At 45.6% G+C, this 15,227-nt stretch overlaps 2 protein-coding genes across 2 annotated transcripts in view; one reads left to right on the top strand and one right to left on the bottom strand.

Moving 5' to 3' along the window:
- The window catches only part of LOC141201399 (uncharacterized), a 259,824-nt gene that overhangs the window by 132,389 nt on the left and 112,208 nt on the right, over nt 1-15,227 (top strand). The gene's annotated exons all lie outside the window — the stretch shown is intronic.
- Nucleotides 1-15,227, bottom strand: part of LOC141201430 (uncharacterized) — a 74,865-nt gene that overhangs the window by 47,500 nt on the left and 12,138 nt on the right. The window contains exons 5-8 of the mRNA XM_073663418.1: nt 11,168-11,258; nt 8,147-8,404; nt 7,774-7,912; nt 7,288-7,689 (exon numbers count right to left, since the gene is read on the bottom strand). Of these exons, the coding sequence (XP_073519519.1) occupies nt 7,288-7,689; nt 7,774-7,912; nt 8,147-8,404; nt 11,168-11,258 (890 nt within the window). The remainder of the gene's footprint in view (nt 1-7,287; nt 7,690-7,773; nt 7,913-8,146; nt 8,405-11,167; nt 11,259-15,227) is intronic.

Here is a 15,227-nt window from a genome sequence, read left to right on the forward strand (position 1 = left end):
GCTGCATGACCACAATATGGCCGGCCACTTTTCAGCCCCACCCCGTGGACAAAATGGAGGAGCTGTTAAAACAGCTGGTACTCACCCAGCGGCAACAGCAGGAGCAGCACCTGAGTCTCCAGTGGCAACAGCAGGAGCGGGAGCAGCAGCATTCTCAACAGCAGCTGCTACTGTACCAGCAGCAGCAGAAAACAAATGAACTGTTGATGCAACAGATTGCTGCCCTGCGGGAGACGCCGACGGCACCAGCCCCGGAACGTCGAGAGGCCCGGGACAAGGTTCGTTCCGCTTTGAGGAAGATGGGACCGGAGGACGACGTGGAAGCCTTCCCAACCACTTAAGAGCACACCGCGGAGCGGGAAAACCTACCAGCCGGCCAGTGGGCAGAAGTGGTGGCTCAGTTTCTGGTCGGCGATGCCCAAAAGGCCTACTTCGACCTCAGTCGGGAGGACACCCAGGACTACCAGAGGCTCAAAGGTGAGATCCTTGCCCGACTGGGGGTCAATATGTACATGAGGGCTCAGCGCGTATTTTCATGGCCTATGTGGAGACCCGACCCACCAGGTCTCAGGCTTATGACCTTTTCAGCTGGTAAAAAGGTGGCTCCAGCCTGAGTCTTTGACTCCAGCCCAGATGGTGGAGAGGGTGGTGGTCGACCGTCTGGTGAGGACTCTGCCAGCCGCTATCCAACATTGTGTGGGGCAAGGGGACCCCGTCACCCTCGACCAGGTGGTCAGCCTGATTGAGCTCTACTCGGCCACTCAGGACTTCATCTGAGACTCTGTCCCCTCGCGGCTGTCACGCCGATCCCTGCCAACCCAGGAACCGGTAAAGGGGTCGTGTCCCTCTGCTGAGGACAGTCAGCACCGTACCCGTGCTGAAGGGGTACCCCGGAGTGAGAGTGTCAGGAGACCGGTTCCCTCCCAAACGGTCATAAGACCTAATAGTAAATCCATCATGAGGTGCTGGCGGTGTCAGGGGCTGGGACATGTGGTTACTAACTGCCCCCTGACTACGGAACCCATGGACTGCGAGTATAACCGCCGGGTCTCAAGGTATGCCCAGATCGTCTGCACTGCGAGTGCCGATCCCTCGGACAGTGAGCCTCAACTGTGCCAGGTACTGGTTAATGGGTACCCCACGGAGGCCCTCCTAGACTCGGGGAGCTTAGTGACTTTGGTACATGGGTCGCTGGTGGCAGGAGACAACCCCAGTGGACGGACAGTCGGGGTTGTGTGTATCCATGGGGACCTCCGAGAGAACCCAACTGCGGAGTAAGTTTTGTCCACGCCATGTGGAGACATAAAACATGTGGTGGGGGTGGTAAAAACCCTTCCCTATGGGACTGTGTTGGGAAGAGACTTGCCCCTGTTCTGGACTCTGTGGAAAAACAAAATCCACTCTCCCCCGGTAAAATTTGTTACAGATGCTGTACCCGACGAACCCGAGTCAGTGGTACCTGCCATAGGGGTGTCCAACCTAGGGACAGAGTGTGACCCCGATAGGTCTCCCCTAGAGGTGCTGGCAGGAGAGGTCGAGGAGACCCCATTGATCCCCGAGCTGGAAGTGTCCCGGAGCACGTTTGGGACAGCTCAGCTACTGGATCCCATTCTGACTCGGACGCGGGAACGGGTGTTGGAGGTAAATGGCATGGCTCAACAGCCCGGGGCAGATACTGTATTTCCACGCATGGTAGTCAACGGTGAGTTGCTCTATAGAGTAGACAAAATCAGGGATTAGGTCATGGAACAGTTAGTGGTACCTCAGTCGTACCGTCGGGCAGTTCTGGAGTTGGCACACACACACCTGCTGGGTGGACACTTAGGGGTTAAAAAGACGCAAGACCGTATCTTGAAGCGGTTCTTTTGGCCAGGGATTTAAGCGGAGGTCCAAAAGTACTGCGAATCCTGCCCCGAGTGTCAGTTGACCACTCCCACCGCCAGTTTCTGTAGCCCATAGGTACCCCTGCCAGTGATAGAGGTACCTTTTGAAAGAATTGCAATGGACTTGGTAGGGCCCATTGTAAAATCCGCTCGTGGCCACCAACATATACTGTATACTGGTGGTCGTAGACTATGCCACCCGGTACCCGGAGGCTATTCCGCTACGCCACACCTCGGCGAAACTGATTGCATGGGAGCTGTTTGCCATGTTCTGTCACCTTGGACTACGTAAGGAGATCCTGATGGATCAAGGGACCCCTTTTATGTCCAAGGTGACAAGGGAACTGTGCAAACTACTAAAAATTAAACAATTGCGCACCTCAGTGTACCACCCTCAAACTGACGGGCTAGTAGAACGGTTCAATAAAACCCTCAAGTCCATGTTAAAAAAGGTGGTTTCTAAGGACGGAAGGGATTGGGACATGTTACTACCCTACTTGATGTTCGCCGTCCGTGAGGTACCCCAGGCTTCCACAGGGTTCTCTCCCTTTGAGTTATTGTACGGCAGACACCCTAGAGGTGTGTTGGACATAGCCAAAGAGACGTGGGAACAAGAGCCAACTCCACATAGCAGAATAATTGAACACATGGCTAGTATGCAGGACCGGATTGCGGCGGTCATGCCCATCGTGAAAGAACATCTGTTAGATGCCCAGGCAGCCCAGAGGCGCACATATAATAAAAGAGCCACGATCAGGTCTTTTAACAAGGGCGATCAGGTGTTAGTACTGATACCCACAGCCGAGAGTAAGCTCATGGCCAAATGGCAAGGGCCATATGAGGTTCGAGAGAAGGTGGGGGCTGTATTGTCACAAAAAGTGAATGGTGAAGAGCACCCAGTCACCTACTTGAGTAGAAAACTTGTCCCGGCAGAGAAAAACTATGGCGTGAAAGAGAAGGAGCGTTTGGCTATTAAGTGGGCCTTGGAATCGCTATGTTATTTACTCAGGCGGCAGTTCCGCCTGGTGACAGACCACTCACCCTTGGTATGGATGAGGAATGCCAAGGAGAGGAATGCGCGAGTCACCGGGTGGTTCCTGTCACTGCAAAATTTCAGTTTCTCTGTAGAACATCGCCCTGGGAAGTCGCAGACAAACGTGGATGCCCTGTCCCAGGCACCCTGTATGGTGTCAAATGTTCAACCCCACAAATTTGAACAGAGGGGGGGGATATGTGAGGCAGTGACGGGATCGTATATGAGGGATGGTATATATCCCCCAGAATGTGTACAGAGACCTATTAAATCCATTGGAGTACACTGCAGTCACGAACTCACCTGCGGCTGCAATGCAGGAATGAAGGTGAGCATGGACCTTGTCAGGCTATCTGGCTAAAGCAGATTAAAAACCCGGCAGGGCCTTCATTTCCTGGAGGAGATTACAGGAAGGCAATGGGGCGGCCTCCTCCCTCCAACCCGGGTTTTTCAGTGTCTCTTGCCACGGGTCCTTTAAAAACCCTGCACTAAGGATTAGTGTTGTTCAGTGTTGGGACCTGCTAGGAGCATAGCAGGAAAGCTTGGCGGACCTGTGAGCAGCTAAATCCACGCCTGGGAAGGCTTTGCACCCATCAGGCTCTGAGTGGCCCGGCGCGACCGTTGCCCCGGCAACCGTTGTTTAAAGGACTTCTGTTAACCCGGCTGCGAACCGGAGGACTTTCTGTTAACCCGTGAGTTGCTGAAATAAAAGCTGTTTATGTTGGACTTGCTTGGGTCACTGCCTCAGTTACTGCACGGTGTGAACAGCTCCGCCTTGCACAAGGTATTTACAAAAAGACTTGTTGGAACAATTTAAATCCATGGGGGCATTGTTAATAGTAGTGGACAACCTCTTTTAGGTCTGGAGGGAGGTCGAAAGGTATCTTTTGGTAGATAGTGACTGGGCCAAAAGAGTTGCTAACCGCAGACGTAGGAAGGCTCCTGTCTTTAGGGTGGGGGATTTTGTGTCGTTGTTCTCAAAAAATCTGCGCTTAAAGTTCACATCTAGAAAGTTTGCACCTAAATTTGTAGGTCCTTATAAAATTATTAAAATTTTAAATCCTGTGACAGTTAAGTTGCAACTTCCTATTGCCTGGAAAATCAATAATTCTTTCCATTCTTCTCTTTTAAAAAAATTTGAGGGGACCTCAAAGCATAATTGAGGTTGATTTGGAAGGGTATCGGGAGTATGAGGTATGGCGAGTTCTTGGTTCCATGTAGGTCAGGTACCATCTGCATTATCTCATTAAGTGGAAAGATTATGGTCCTTAAAATAATTCCTAAGTTAATTCGCTGGATCTTCATGCGATCAGATAGACAGATTATTGGGTGGGGCTGGGGAAAACCCAGAAATCATGGTACACATTGGTACCAATGACAGAGTTAGAGGGAGGGGGAAGGTCTTTAAAAATAATTACGGGGAATTAGGAGAGAAGCTGAAGTATAGGTGGTGCTTTCAGAAATACTGCTGATTCCACTACGTCACTAGAAAGTCAACGGGAGCTTAAGGAGATAATTAAGTGGCAGGAAGAAAGGGTTTGGGTTCATGGAGAACTTGGCTGACTTCTCTGTCAGCTACAGGCTCTACAATAAGGACAGGCTGCACCTTAATGGGTAGAATGCAGCTGTGCTGGAGGAAAAATGGTCAGATGGATGGAGGAACTTTCAAACTAGGATCTGGGGGATGGAGGCTAGCTGTGCAAATAAGGGGTAGAGTAGACAGTGAGACAGTAGGGGTCAATGAGGATTTAGGGGAGCTGGGACATTCAAGGAAAGTAAGGAGGAGAAGTGGCAGTAATAAATGTGCTAATAGTATTAAATGTCTGCAGGCAAACGCAAGAAGTCTTGAAAACAAAATGAATGAATTAGAGACTCACACACAGAGTACGATGTGGTGGGCATTACAGAAACCTGGCTGGATGAAAGCCATGACTGGGAGACAAGCATAGAGGGTTACACTACATTCAAATGCATAGGAAAGAAAAATAGGTAGAAGGGTGGGTATTTTTGTTAAAACCAACTTAAGACCTCGAGTTCAATGATGACATGGGGGGGGGGCTTTGACAATGTAGAGCACACATGCCCAACTCTGGGTGATTATATTTGACTGGCGACACAAGAACCACCACACCTATGTGGGGCCATTATTCTGCGTGGAGGACTTTGTGGGGCCCATTATACTGTATGGAAAGCTATGTGGGGCCCATTATACTGTATGGAAAGCTATGTGGGGCCCATTATTCTGTATGGAGGACTATGTGGGGCCCATTATACTGTATACTGGTTGGCCCACGACTTTGTCAAAGTTTTTCATTTTGGCCCTCTGCATGTTTTGAGTTTTACATCCCTGATGTAAAATCAGTATGGGTAAATGTACATGGAGATGGCAATAATGCAAAGCTGCTAATTGGACTTTGCTACAAGCCTCCTAATATAGCTGAACACGTAGAGGATGATATGCTGCAACAAATTAAAAACAAAAACAAGTCATGGTGAAAAGTGTTGGCTCCCTTGAAATTGTGCCAGAAAATGAAGTAATTCTCCCAGAAAATTATTGCAATTAAATGTTTTATTATACACATTTATTTCCTTTGAGTGTATTGGAACAACACAAGAAAACAGAGAAAAAAAGGCAAATTTAACATAATTTCACACAAAACCACATAAAATAGACCGGACAAAATTGTTGGCACCTTACCAAAAATGTGGGTAAACAAATATGAAAATCACACCTAAAACCAGATAAAAAAGGGAGAAGTTGATTCAATCTTTGCATTGTGTCCATATGTGTGCTATACGAAGCATGGAGAAAACAGAAAAAGGAGAAGAGAACTGTCTGAAGACTTGAGAACCAAAATTGTTGAAAAATATCAATAATTTCAAGATTATAAGTCAATCTTCAAAGATCCGGATGTTCCTTTGTCCATGGTGTGCAACATAATCAATGAATTTACAACCCATAGAGTCAAATATGGTGGAGGTTCAAAGATGTTTTGGGGTTGTTTTGCTGCCTCTGGCACTAGGTGCCTTGACTTTGTGCAAGGCATCATGAAATCTGTAGATTAGCAAAGGATTTGGGGTCACAATGTAGTACCTAATGTCAGAAAGCTGGGTTTGCGTCCTAGGTCATGGGTCTTCCAGCATGACAATGACCCCAATCATACTTTAAGAAGCACCCAGAAAATGGAAGGAAACAAAGTGCTGGAGAGTTCTGACCAGCAATGAGTCACGATCTAAATCCCATTGAACACCTGTGGAGAGATAAAATTGCTGTTTGGAGAAAAATATTAAAATTTGAGAGTCCTCAAAGGTTGATACCATCTTTTCAGTTAGCCATTAGTCAGTAAGCTTTCGAGACTACTCAGGTCTCATCATCAGACATAGTATAACACAAGATCTGAAGAGTCACATATTTATACACAACAGGGCACAGGAATAATGCAATAGATAAGACAAGTGGCGTGAAGCAGAACTATTAGCATGGGAAAAGGAGAAGGAGTTGTGGCCAGAAAAATGTTTGGCAACAAATAGATCTATTCTTTTTTTCTTTTATTGCGTGGCGATGAGAATTCATCCTTTTTCTACGTTTTTGCCCTGTCTCCCCTACATACAGACCCCCAGTTGGACATTTGGTACATATAATTAAGTACACTACATTAGATGTGATGCAGCTGAAAGTACTTGGGATCTTGTGGTCCTGATGTGAGTTGGGAATCTTTATCTTGTCCGTGGTCATTATAAATGGACGGGTTTTACATATACAGTCTGTGAGGGTGAATTTTGTAAGTTTCACCACAAAGGTGAAACTATCCTCCAGGTCAGTTTGCTTTACCTCCCTGTACCTTTTCATTCTAACAATGTTAGGTTTCTGGGAGATTATACTTGTTCCTTTTATTTTTGGTTCAACTTAGCTTGCCTTCTTTGCCCTATATGATTGTGTTTTTGTTTCTCACTCAGGGTTTTTGTATTTTACTTCATACTTTCCTTTCCCCTTGTTGATACTGTGTTGTGGCCTCCCCTCTGGTTCCTCAAGAGGTACCAGAAATTCCTCAACAGCTTATTAGGGAGTTAGGTCCGTGGTGGCGTTTTTGGTTGTGCAGCTAGGGCCTTTCTAGTCTGTACAGAGACTAGTTGGGTGTAGTTTCGGCATTCTCCCCTGTGTGGGTTCTCCGGTGCCTATCAAGATGCGCTTTCCGGTTAAAATGTTTCCCACATTTTGAACATGAAAAAGGCTTCTCCCCTGTGTGAGTTCTCTGATGATTGTTAAGATTTGATTTCGATGCAAAACATTTCCCACATTCTGAACAGGAAAATGGCTTGTCTCCTGTGTGAGTTTTCTGATGTGTGATAAGATATGCTTTCTTTGCAAAACATTTCCCACATTCTGAACATGAAAATGGCATCTCCCCTGTGTGAGTTCTCTGATGTACGATAAGAGTTGATTTCTCTGTGAAATATTTCCCACAATCTGAACATGAAAAAGGCTTCTCCCCTGTGTGGGTTCTCTGGTGCTTATCAAAATGTGATTTCTTGTTAAAACATTTTTCACATTCTGAACATGGAAAAGGCTTCTCCCCTGTGTGAGTTCTCTGATGTTGGTTAAGATTTGATTTCGATGCAAAACATTTCCCACATTCTGAACAGGAAAATTGCTTCTCTCCTGTGTGAGTTTTCTGATGTGCGATAAGATTTGATTTGTTTGCGAAACATTTCCCACATTCTGAACATGAAAATGGCTTCTCACCTGTATGAGTTCTCTGATGTATGATAAGAGTTGATTTCTCTGTGAAATATTTCCCACAATCTGAACATGAAAAAAGCTTCTCGTCTGTGTGGGTTCTCTGATGCTTAAGAAATTTTGATTTCTGGTTAAAACATTTTCCACATTCTGAACATGGAAATGGCTTCTCCCCTGTGTGAGTTCTCTGATGTTGGTTAAGATTTGATTTCGATGCAAAACATTTCCCACATTCTGAACAAAAAAATGGCTTCTCCCCTGTGTGAGTTCTCTGATGTTTGTTAAGATTTGATTTCATTGCAAAACATTTCCTACATTCTGAACATGAAAATGGCTTCTCACCTGTGTGACTTCTTTCATGCCTAACATGATCTGATTTCTGATTAAAACATTTCCCACACTTGGAACAAGAAAATCTATTCTTCGCTGTGTGAATTTTTTGATGTTTAAGAAAAGACTTTTTGAGAGGAAAACTATTTCTATATTCTGAACGTGAAAATGGCTTCTTTGCTTTAGGAGCACTTCGTTTTTTAATGCTTATTTTGTGACTTTGATTTTCCATAGTAGTCAGTAATGAATCAGAAGACAGGACCTGTTTCAAAGGATCAGATGACAGATCTTTGCTGTGAAGGGGTGATGGTATATCTGGAGTAATGGTTTTCACTTCAATTGTATCCTGTGGGATTTCAAGATCATCTGATTTAGAAATTGAAGATGTCAGCTGTCCCTCTGATCTCCTGGTACAGTCATCTGCCAAGAAGAAAACCAATTATTATTTTTTAATAAAAAATCCTTGAATTTTATATTTCTGAACAATTGTACTTAAGCAAGTTATGTATATAAAAAAATTCAATTATTCACCAGGAGAATGACCGTTCAGAGTCTAATAGAAAGCCTCATACTATGAACCAGTAGAGCATGGTGTTCATTCTGTCTCTCTCATCTCACAAAAAAGCAAAGCCCCACTCAGGTCCATCATCTGTCACTGGAAAAACAGAGGTTTCCACATTATTAGGGTCTCAGGGGCTCTTGAACATGGCTTCCATAAACCAATCCAGCAATATCAGCTCTCCAAAAGTCAGATCTCCCCCTTGCTTCTGAGCCTTGCAGTGCGCCCAAACCACACTCAGCATCCATGTGTTTGGCATTACTATAGTGAGAAGATCCCACTTAATTTATGGCGTGTCTCCTGGAGCACAATCTGGGCAATAAAATGGCATATTTGCAATTTTCACTCTCCAACATCCACTGTGTGCACAGGTGTGTCCCATCTCCTCTGGGAAGTCTACTTCTCCTCCTGCTTCGACTCCTGTGACGTCTGCTTTTGTCACCAGGCGCCGCCTTATTCATTCTGCAGGCGGCGCTGGTGATGGAAGAGACATCAGAACCAGAAGCTCTATGAGGCGCAGGCTCTGTTCAGCCAGTAAGATTAGGGTGCCTGGGACCTGTAGTACCATCCAGTCTGCCAGTATGGGTGTGTGTGCTGTCCAGCTGGAGTAATCTGCTCCCGGCTTCAGCCAACTGGAAAGCACCGCACCCTACTAAAGCTGGAAGCATATTGCGGGAAGCTGCCAGATACAGCCTTGTTCTCCTCTGGTTCAGTCATCTGTGCTCAGCTCCCGGCTTGTGTATTTGTTTCCTGTTGTGACCCCGGCCAGTTTACTGAACTACTGTTCTGACCCAGCTACCTGACTATTCTTCTTGCCATCTCACACCACAGAACAGCAGGTAACACCATGGCCCAAGCCTAGGGGTCTCTGTGTAAGTCCAGATCTATGTAGAGGGGTTAAAAGAGTGATGAGCAAAGTAATTTGTGAAATCTGTAAATGGGGTATATAGTGCCAAGCCTATTTGTGGTGGCCATCTTTTGAGCTGCCAGGTGACCATGAACAGTGCCCCCAATAAACTGTGTCTGCAAACTATTCCAGCAAGATCTGCATTCAAATAGCTAAATGTTGCTCTTTTCCTTCTTAACCTGCTATGTGCCCACACAGTAGTGTACAGCTGTATATAGGGTATTGTCAGATTCAAGAGAAGTTGGAAAATAATTTGTAAGGTCCATTTGTTTCCTTTAATCGTTTATGAAGAATTCCAAAGTTATCACCATATAAAGTGACACACGTCAGATTTGAAAAATGGGCCCAGATAGGAACACAAAACTGGCTACAGGAAGGGGTTAAATCAGTGAATTTTGGGCTCTAACTACTGTAGTCAAAAACTGTGAGTACAGACAATAACACATCTACTGAAATTAACAAACTCCGCTATCTTCTTCAGTAATAAATGAATAACTAGTGGTGAAACCTCTCTGGGGTAATTAGAGTATGGGGCTCGGTGGCTCTTGGCAATCTAAACTATCTATCTATCTAAACTAAGGGCCAATATTTTCTGTCAGATGAGTTTCTTGAAGAAATACTAAACATTTAAAGGAAACTTTTTAAAATACTGCAGAGCTGAGGTGTCTTAAATTTAGATCTCGGGCATTTGGAAGAGACAATGGAGATCTTTTTTTAAAGACTACCAGGGAGTTACAGACTCACATAAGTGAGGCCGGCCGATCCCACCACAATGAAACTACATACAGAATGAACTTGTAAAAAAAAGAAAGAATATAAAAACATGTAACATCCCCAACAACAACGTATGTATGAGGGGAGAAATCCAACACTAAACCGGAGTCACACTCATTTATGGTGGACCATTGGAGCTACTATGAATTCTGACCAGGAGAGTAGAGAAAGTATTAGAGCTCCACATTTCAGGAGAGATTGTGCAGTAATCTGAATTCCTTAGGATTGAAAACAATGGAATTTATCTTTAGCCATGCCAACACATCTCCTGCAGGCGTGAATAAATGTATATTACAGCCATCAGCCACGCACAGCTTAGAGATATATCATGGCACAGGTGTAATGTTTTCTGTATAGTTTATCACAATCCTGTTTAAAGGGAAACTCTGTTGTTATTGTACAGAAATTCACACTTGGCCCTCACTGCACATTTAATGTTGTCGATCATAAAAGTGAAGTTTGGCCAGAAAGACTGGACCTGGTCTTGTAGGGACCATATGAGCACATTCAGCAGCACAGAAGGGAGAGAAGGTAGATTCATCCAATAAGATATCAGGGTTCTAGGAAGCCAACAGCATCATTACCCTCCACTTTCTCTTACAGGCCCATCATAATATTTTTCTGTGAGTGATTTTCTCACTTGTCAGCACATTCTACGTACGCTGTCATTTGGCTTTGTAGTTTAAAGATCTGGACAGGTAAGGGTCAGCGTCTCCTAATCCCAGGGGGTAGGTGGATCCTCCAGGTTGTAAGTTCTATAGAAAAGTACTTTAAATACCCAAAGTCATTTGAACAGTTTTGGGTGGAGGAGAATGTTGTGGCCTAGAGGCAAAATGGTGATCACACGATTGTGATACGGCCGGACTACACCACCGATAAAGCAGCCACAGCCGGTGACTGAGAAGAATCTGTGACTTCTCAGCATTTAGTGGTCACTACTCACCTGGGTAGTCATATGTAGGAATCTCCTCTTTACACCGCTCATCACCCCTCACATATGTCTCTGTGGTATTAATATGGGTCAGATCTTCACCCTGAAACAAATATTGTAAAAGTCACAGACAGATGGAGAAGTCCCATCTATGATCAGCTCTAATCCTGCCATCTCCACCGTTCTCATTACACAAGTATAAAATATATAATACTGGTGGATAAAACAAACACACACACACACACTGATAGAATCCGGCACTCAAAATTGCAGAAAGTATAATTTTAATTGTATAGTTAATAGTCCAACAGGAATATAAGAAGAGCAATCCACATAAATGTAAAGTTTCGGTCGTTAAACCACGACCTTCATCAGACGGATTGCTAGTGAAGCAGGACACCAGTAGTAAGCAGTGCTAGGGAGCCGGGGCATATAATGCCAAGCGGAAAGCCGCTACTTACTACTGGTGGATAAAACAAGACTGAGCACAAGACCTTCACAGCCGTCTACACATCATAGGGGAAATCTCATGACTAGAGATGAGTGAATGTTTCAATATTCGGTTTGGATTACTATCGTCGAATTTGCAATATTCGTCGATTTATTAGTCAGACATTCGCCGAACATTACCGAATGTCATTGGATTCAATGGGGGGCAAAAAGAAACGCATACACAACAACACCTTCAAACGGGCCCAAAAGCTGCCAAAACACATCAAGCTAGGGCCCGACACCAGGAAAGTGCCATCAATTGAGAGTACAAGTAGTATAATAATTATTATTTATTATTATAGCAACATTTATTCCGTGGCGCTTTACATGTGAAAAGCAGTCACCAACTAGTACAAGAGAAGAGAGGACCCTGCCAGCAAGGGCACACAAACAATCTACAAGGGATACAGTAAGTCAGGGTACAGCTGGTCGTGCAGCGGTATGCTGGAGCGAGGGTTACTGCAGATTGTAGGCTTGCCAGAAGAAATGCTTCTTCAGCTTCCTTTTCAAGGTTTCCATGGTAGGCGAGAGTCTGATGTGTTGGGGTGCAGAGTTATACAGATGGGGAGATGCACAGGACAAATCTTGTAATCTTGTATGCGACTGTGGGAAGAAGAGATAAGAGGGAAGTACAGAAGGAGATCTTGGAAGGATGGGAGGTTGCGTGCAGATAAGCACAGGGAGACTAGGTCACAAATGCATGGAGGAGACAGGTTTTGGATGGCTTCGTATTCCAAAGTTTGTTTTTTCAACTGGAGTCTCTGGGCAACAGGGAGCCAGCGCAAGAATTGCCAGAGAGGAGAAGCTGGGGAATAGCGGGGTGACAGGTGGATTATTCAGCCAGCAGAGTTTAGGATAATTTGGAGGGGTGTGAGAGTGGTAGAAGGGAGGCCACAGAGCAGGGATTTGCAGTAGTTGAGGCAGGAGAGGATGAGGACATGCACTGGTGTTTTTGTAGATTCATAGTTGAGGAATGTGTGGATACTGGAGATATTTTGGAGTTGGAGTCAGAAGCAAGTGAAAAGGACTTGGATCTGACGTTTAAAGGACAAATCAGAGTGAGCAGCCATTGACTTTGATGGATGTGTTAGTTGAGGGGGGGAGGGATGAGATAGTGGAAAGATGATGAATTCGGTTTAATCTATGTTAACTTTTGCAAATCTAGCAGAGAAGAAGGACGAAATAGTGGACACACATTGTGAGATTCTGGTTTGTCAGGAGGTCATATCAGTTCCAGAGAGGTCGATCTGTGTTCATCAGCATAGAGGCGATACTGAAAGCCATGAGACTCTATGAGCTGTCCCAGCCCGTAGATGGAGAAGAGCAGGGGTCCAAGAACTGAATCTTGGGGGACACCGACACATAGGGTGCGAGATGAGAAGGTGGTGTGTGGGAGACACTGAATGTCCAGTCAGTTAGGTATGAAAAGATCCAAGATAGGGCCAAGTCGGTGATGCCAAGAAAACTGTATGCTTTGTAGATGAGGGCCAGAAAGAACATGTGCTCCAGTAGATGACAAGCGCTGCATCAAATGGCCTCTGCTCCTCTTCCTCCACCTTAGCATCACACACAGTACAGTCCTCAGAGGTGGCACCCCAATTACCCTTGCTTTCCCCAGCGTCACAACTTTCTAACTGCCCAACTGACTGTGGGGAACCACAGATGGGCGACTCTGCACAGCTGTTCACACATTCTATTCTGGGGCATCAGAGGTCTGATACAAAGCTTCACAGACTCAAGAGGGGGAAAGCATGTGTAGTGATGCCCAAATTTTATTTCAGTTGATCTGGGGCCGGAATAAGTATGGTCCACGCAGAATCCAAACCCTCGTCACCAGACGTTAACCCTTGGAGGTGGGCATGGATGGGTTGGAGAACTAAACAAATACACACCAGAACATGGAGAACTAAACTACTACACACCAGGGGATGGAGCACTAAACCACTAGACACCAAGGTGTCACTAGACAGCAAGTGTTGGAATTCTCCAAGGCCTGGGGTACAAAACGCTGTATCTAACACTTGGTCCAGTGTTTCTGTCTCCTCCACCTGCGCCCTCAACCTCTGCCTTAATGAGACACACGTTCCAACAGTGCAGATAGAATCCCCCCCACCTCCGTGCTGCGCAGCCAGGGCTCACCACAATCAGGCAGTGTTAAAATGAATATGCCTTGGAGATCGTAGTCATACAGCTGAAGAGTTGTGGACAGCTCCCCAAGCCGAGTTTGAGCAATGGCTGACTTCACTGAACCTGGGCAAGGGAAAGCAGTGTGCGATAACTGTGCAAACCTGGTGGCGACTCTACGCAGGGGCAACCTCACACACGTGCCTTGCATGTCCTTAACCTGATAGTACAGCAATTTCTCTGCCACTATTCCAGCCTGGATGCGCTGCTGCAGAAACCATGGTCTCTGTGTGCTCACTTAAAACTATAAAGATGAGCAGGATCTTTAGTATAAAAACCAGACTACTAGACAACGAGATAACTCCTTCATGATGATAGAGGCTACCATCTCCTTAGCTTGCTGCTTGTACTTTTCTGTGGGAATGAGCTTGTCTCCAACCAGCCTCGAATATTTCCAGTGAATTATGGCATGCCATGGTATTAGCAGTGCACCCAGTACCAGAAGTGAAGCCATCCACAATTTCCTTCTCAGGAGTTTTATTTGGTAGACCGAGTGGCTGCTCAAACATTGGCTTCTTACAAAGGAGCTGAAGACACTGATTGGCAGTAGGTGCAAGTTTCTCCAGCATGACCTGTTTGTTATTGTTAGATATCAGAGGAAGAACAGAATTGGGCTTTGCCAAGGTGCCAGATTTCATCTTAAGTCTTATAGACCCTGCCCTTGCGGGCTTACATTCTACAAAATGGTGGGGAAGGAGACAGTAGGTTGGGGGGTTGCAGTAGCTCCAGTGGTGTTGAGGTGGCAGCGAGGTAATGGCATGCTGTAGGCTGTCTTGAAGTGACAGGTTTTCAGGTTCTGTCTGAAGGATCCGAATGTGGTGGCTAATCGAATTCCAGAGGATGGGGTACATTCAGAAGTCTTGTAGGCGATTGGATGAGGAACGAATAAGTGTGGAGGAGAGAAGAAGGTCTTAGGAGGATCGGAGATTACGTAAAATAATACATCGATTAGTTCAGACATGTACGGAGGAGAAAGGTTATGGATGGCTTTGTAGGTCAGTGTTAGTAGTTTAAACTGAATACGCTGGGCAATTGGGAGCCAGTGAAGGGATCTTATAGATTGCTGGAGCCAGTCCACAGTAAAAAAGCAGCCAAAGAGTGTCCGGAACCTTCACACAGACTTTTGTTAGCCAGGGCTGCTTCTCGGCAGGGTTGGATAGGCCCACGAAAGAACAGAAGAATCCTCCGGTGGGCCTTAGCTTCAGGAGAGTTCATAGCGCAAACCTTGCAGCTGCTATGGGGCGCTTGAGTGGGGGAGAAAGGTGGGCCCTCAGAATCAAATCCTCTGATGGGTCCAATGTTCTTCAGTCTGACACTGCTTCTCGGTGACAGTCCTATTTCACCACAGCCATATTCTTTAGCTCAGTGAAAGGACTGGCATAGAGGGAAAGCTGTC

This window comes from Phyllobates terribilis, unplaced genomic scaffold, assembly GCF_046119375.1.
Source record: "Phyllobates terribilis strain yellow unplaced genomic scaffold, ASM4611937v1 Scaffold_115__1_contigs__length_5345438, whole genome shotgun sequence".
Classification (NCBI taxonomy): Eukaryota; Metazoa; Chordata; class Amphibia; order Anura; family Dendrobatidae; genus Phyllobates; species Phyllobates terribilis.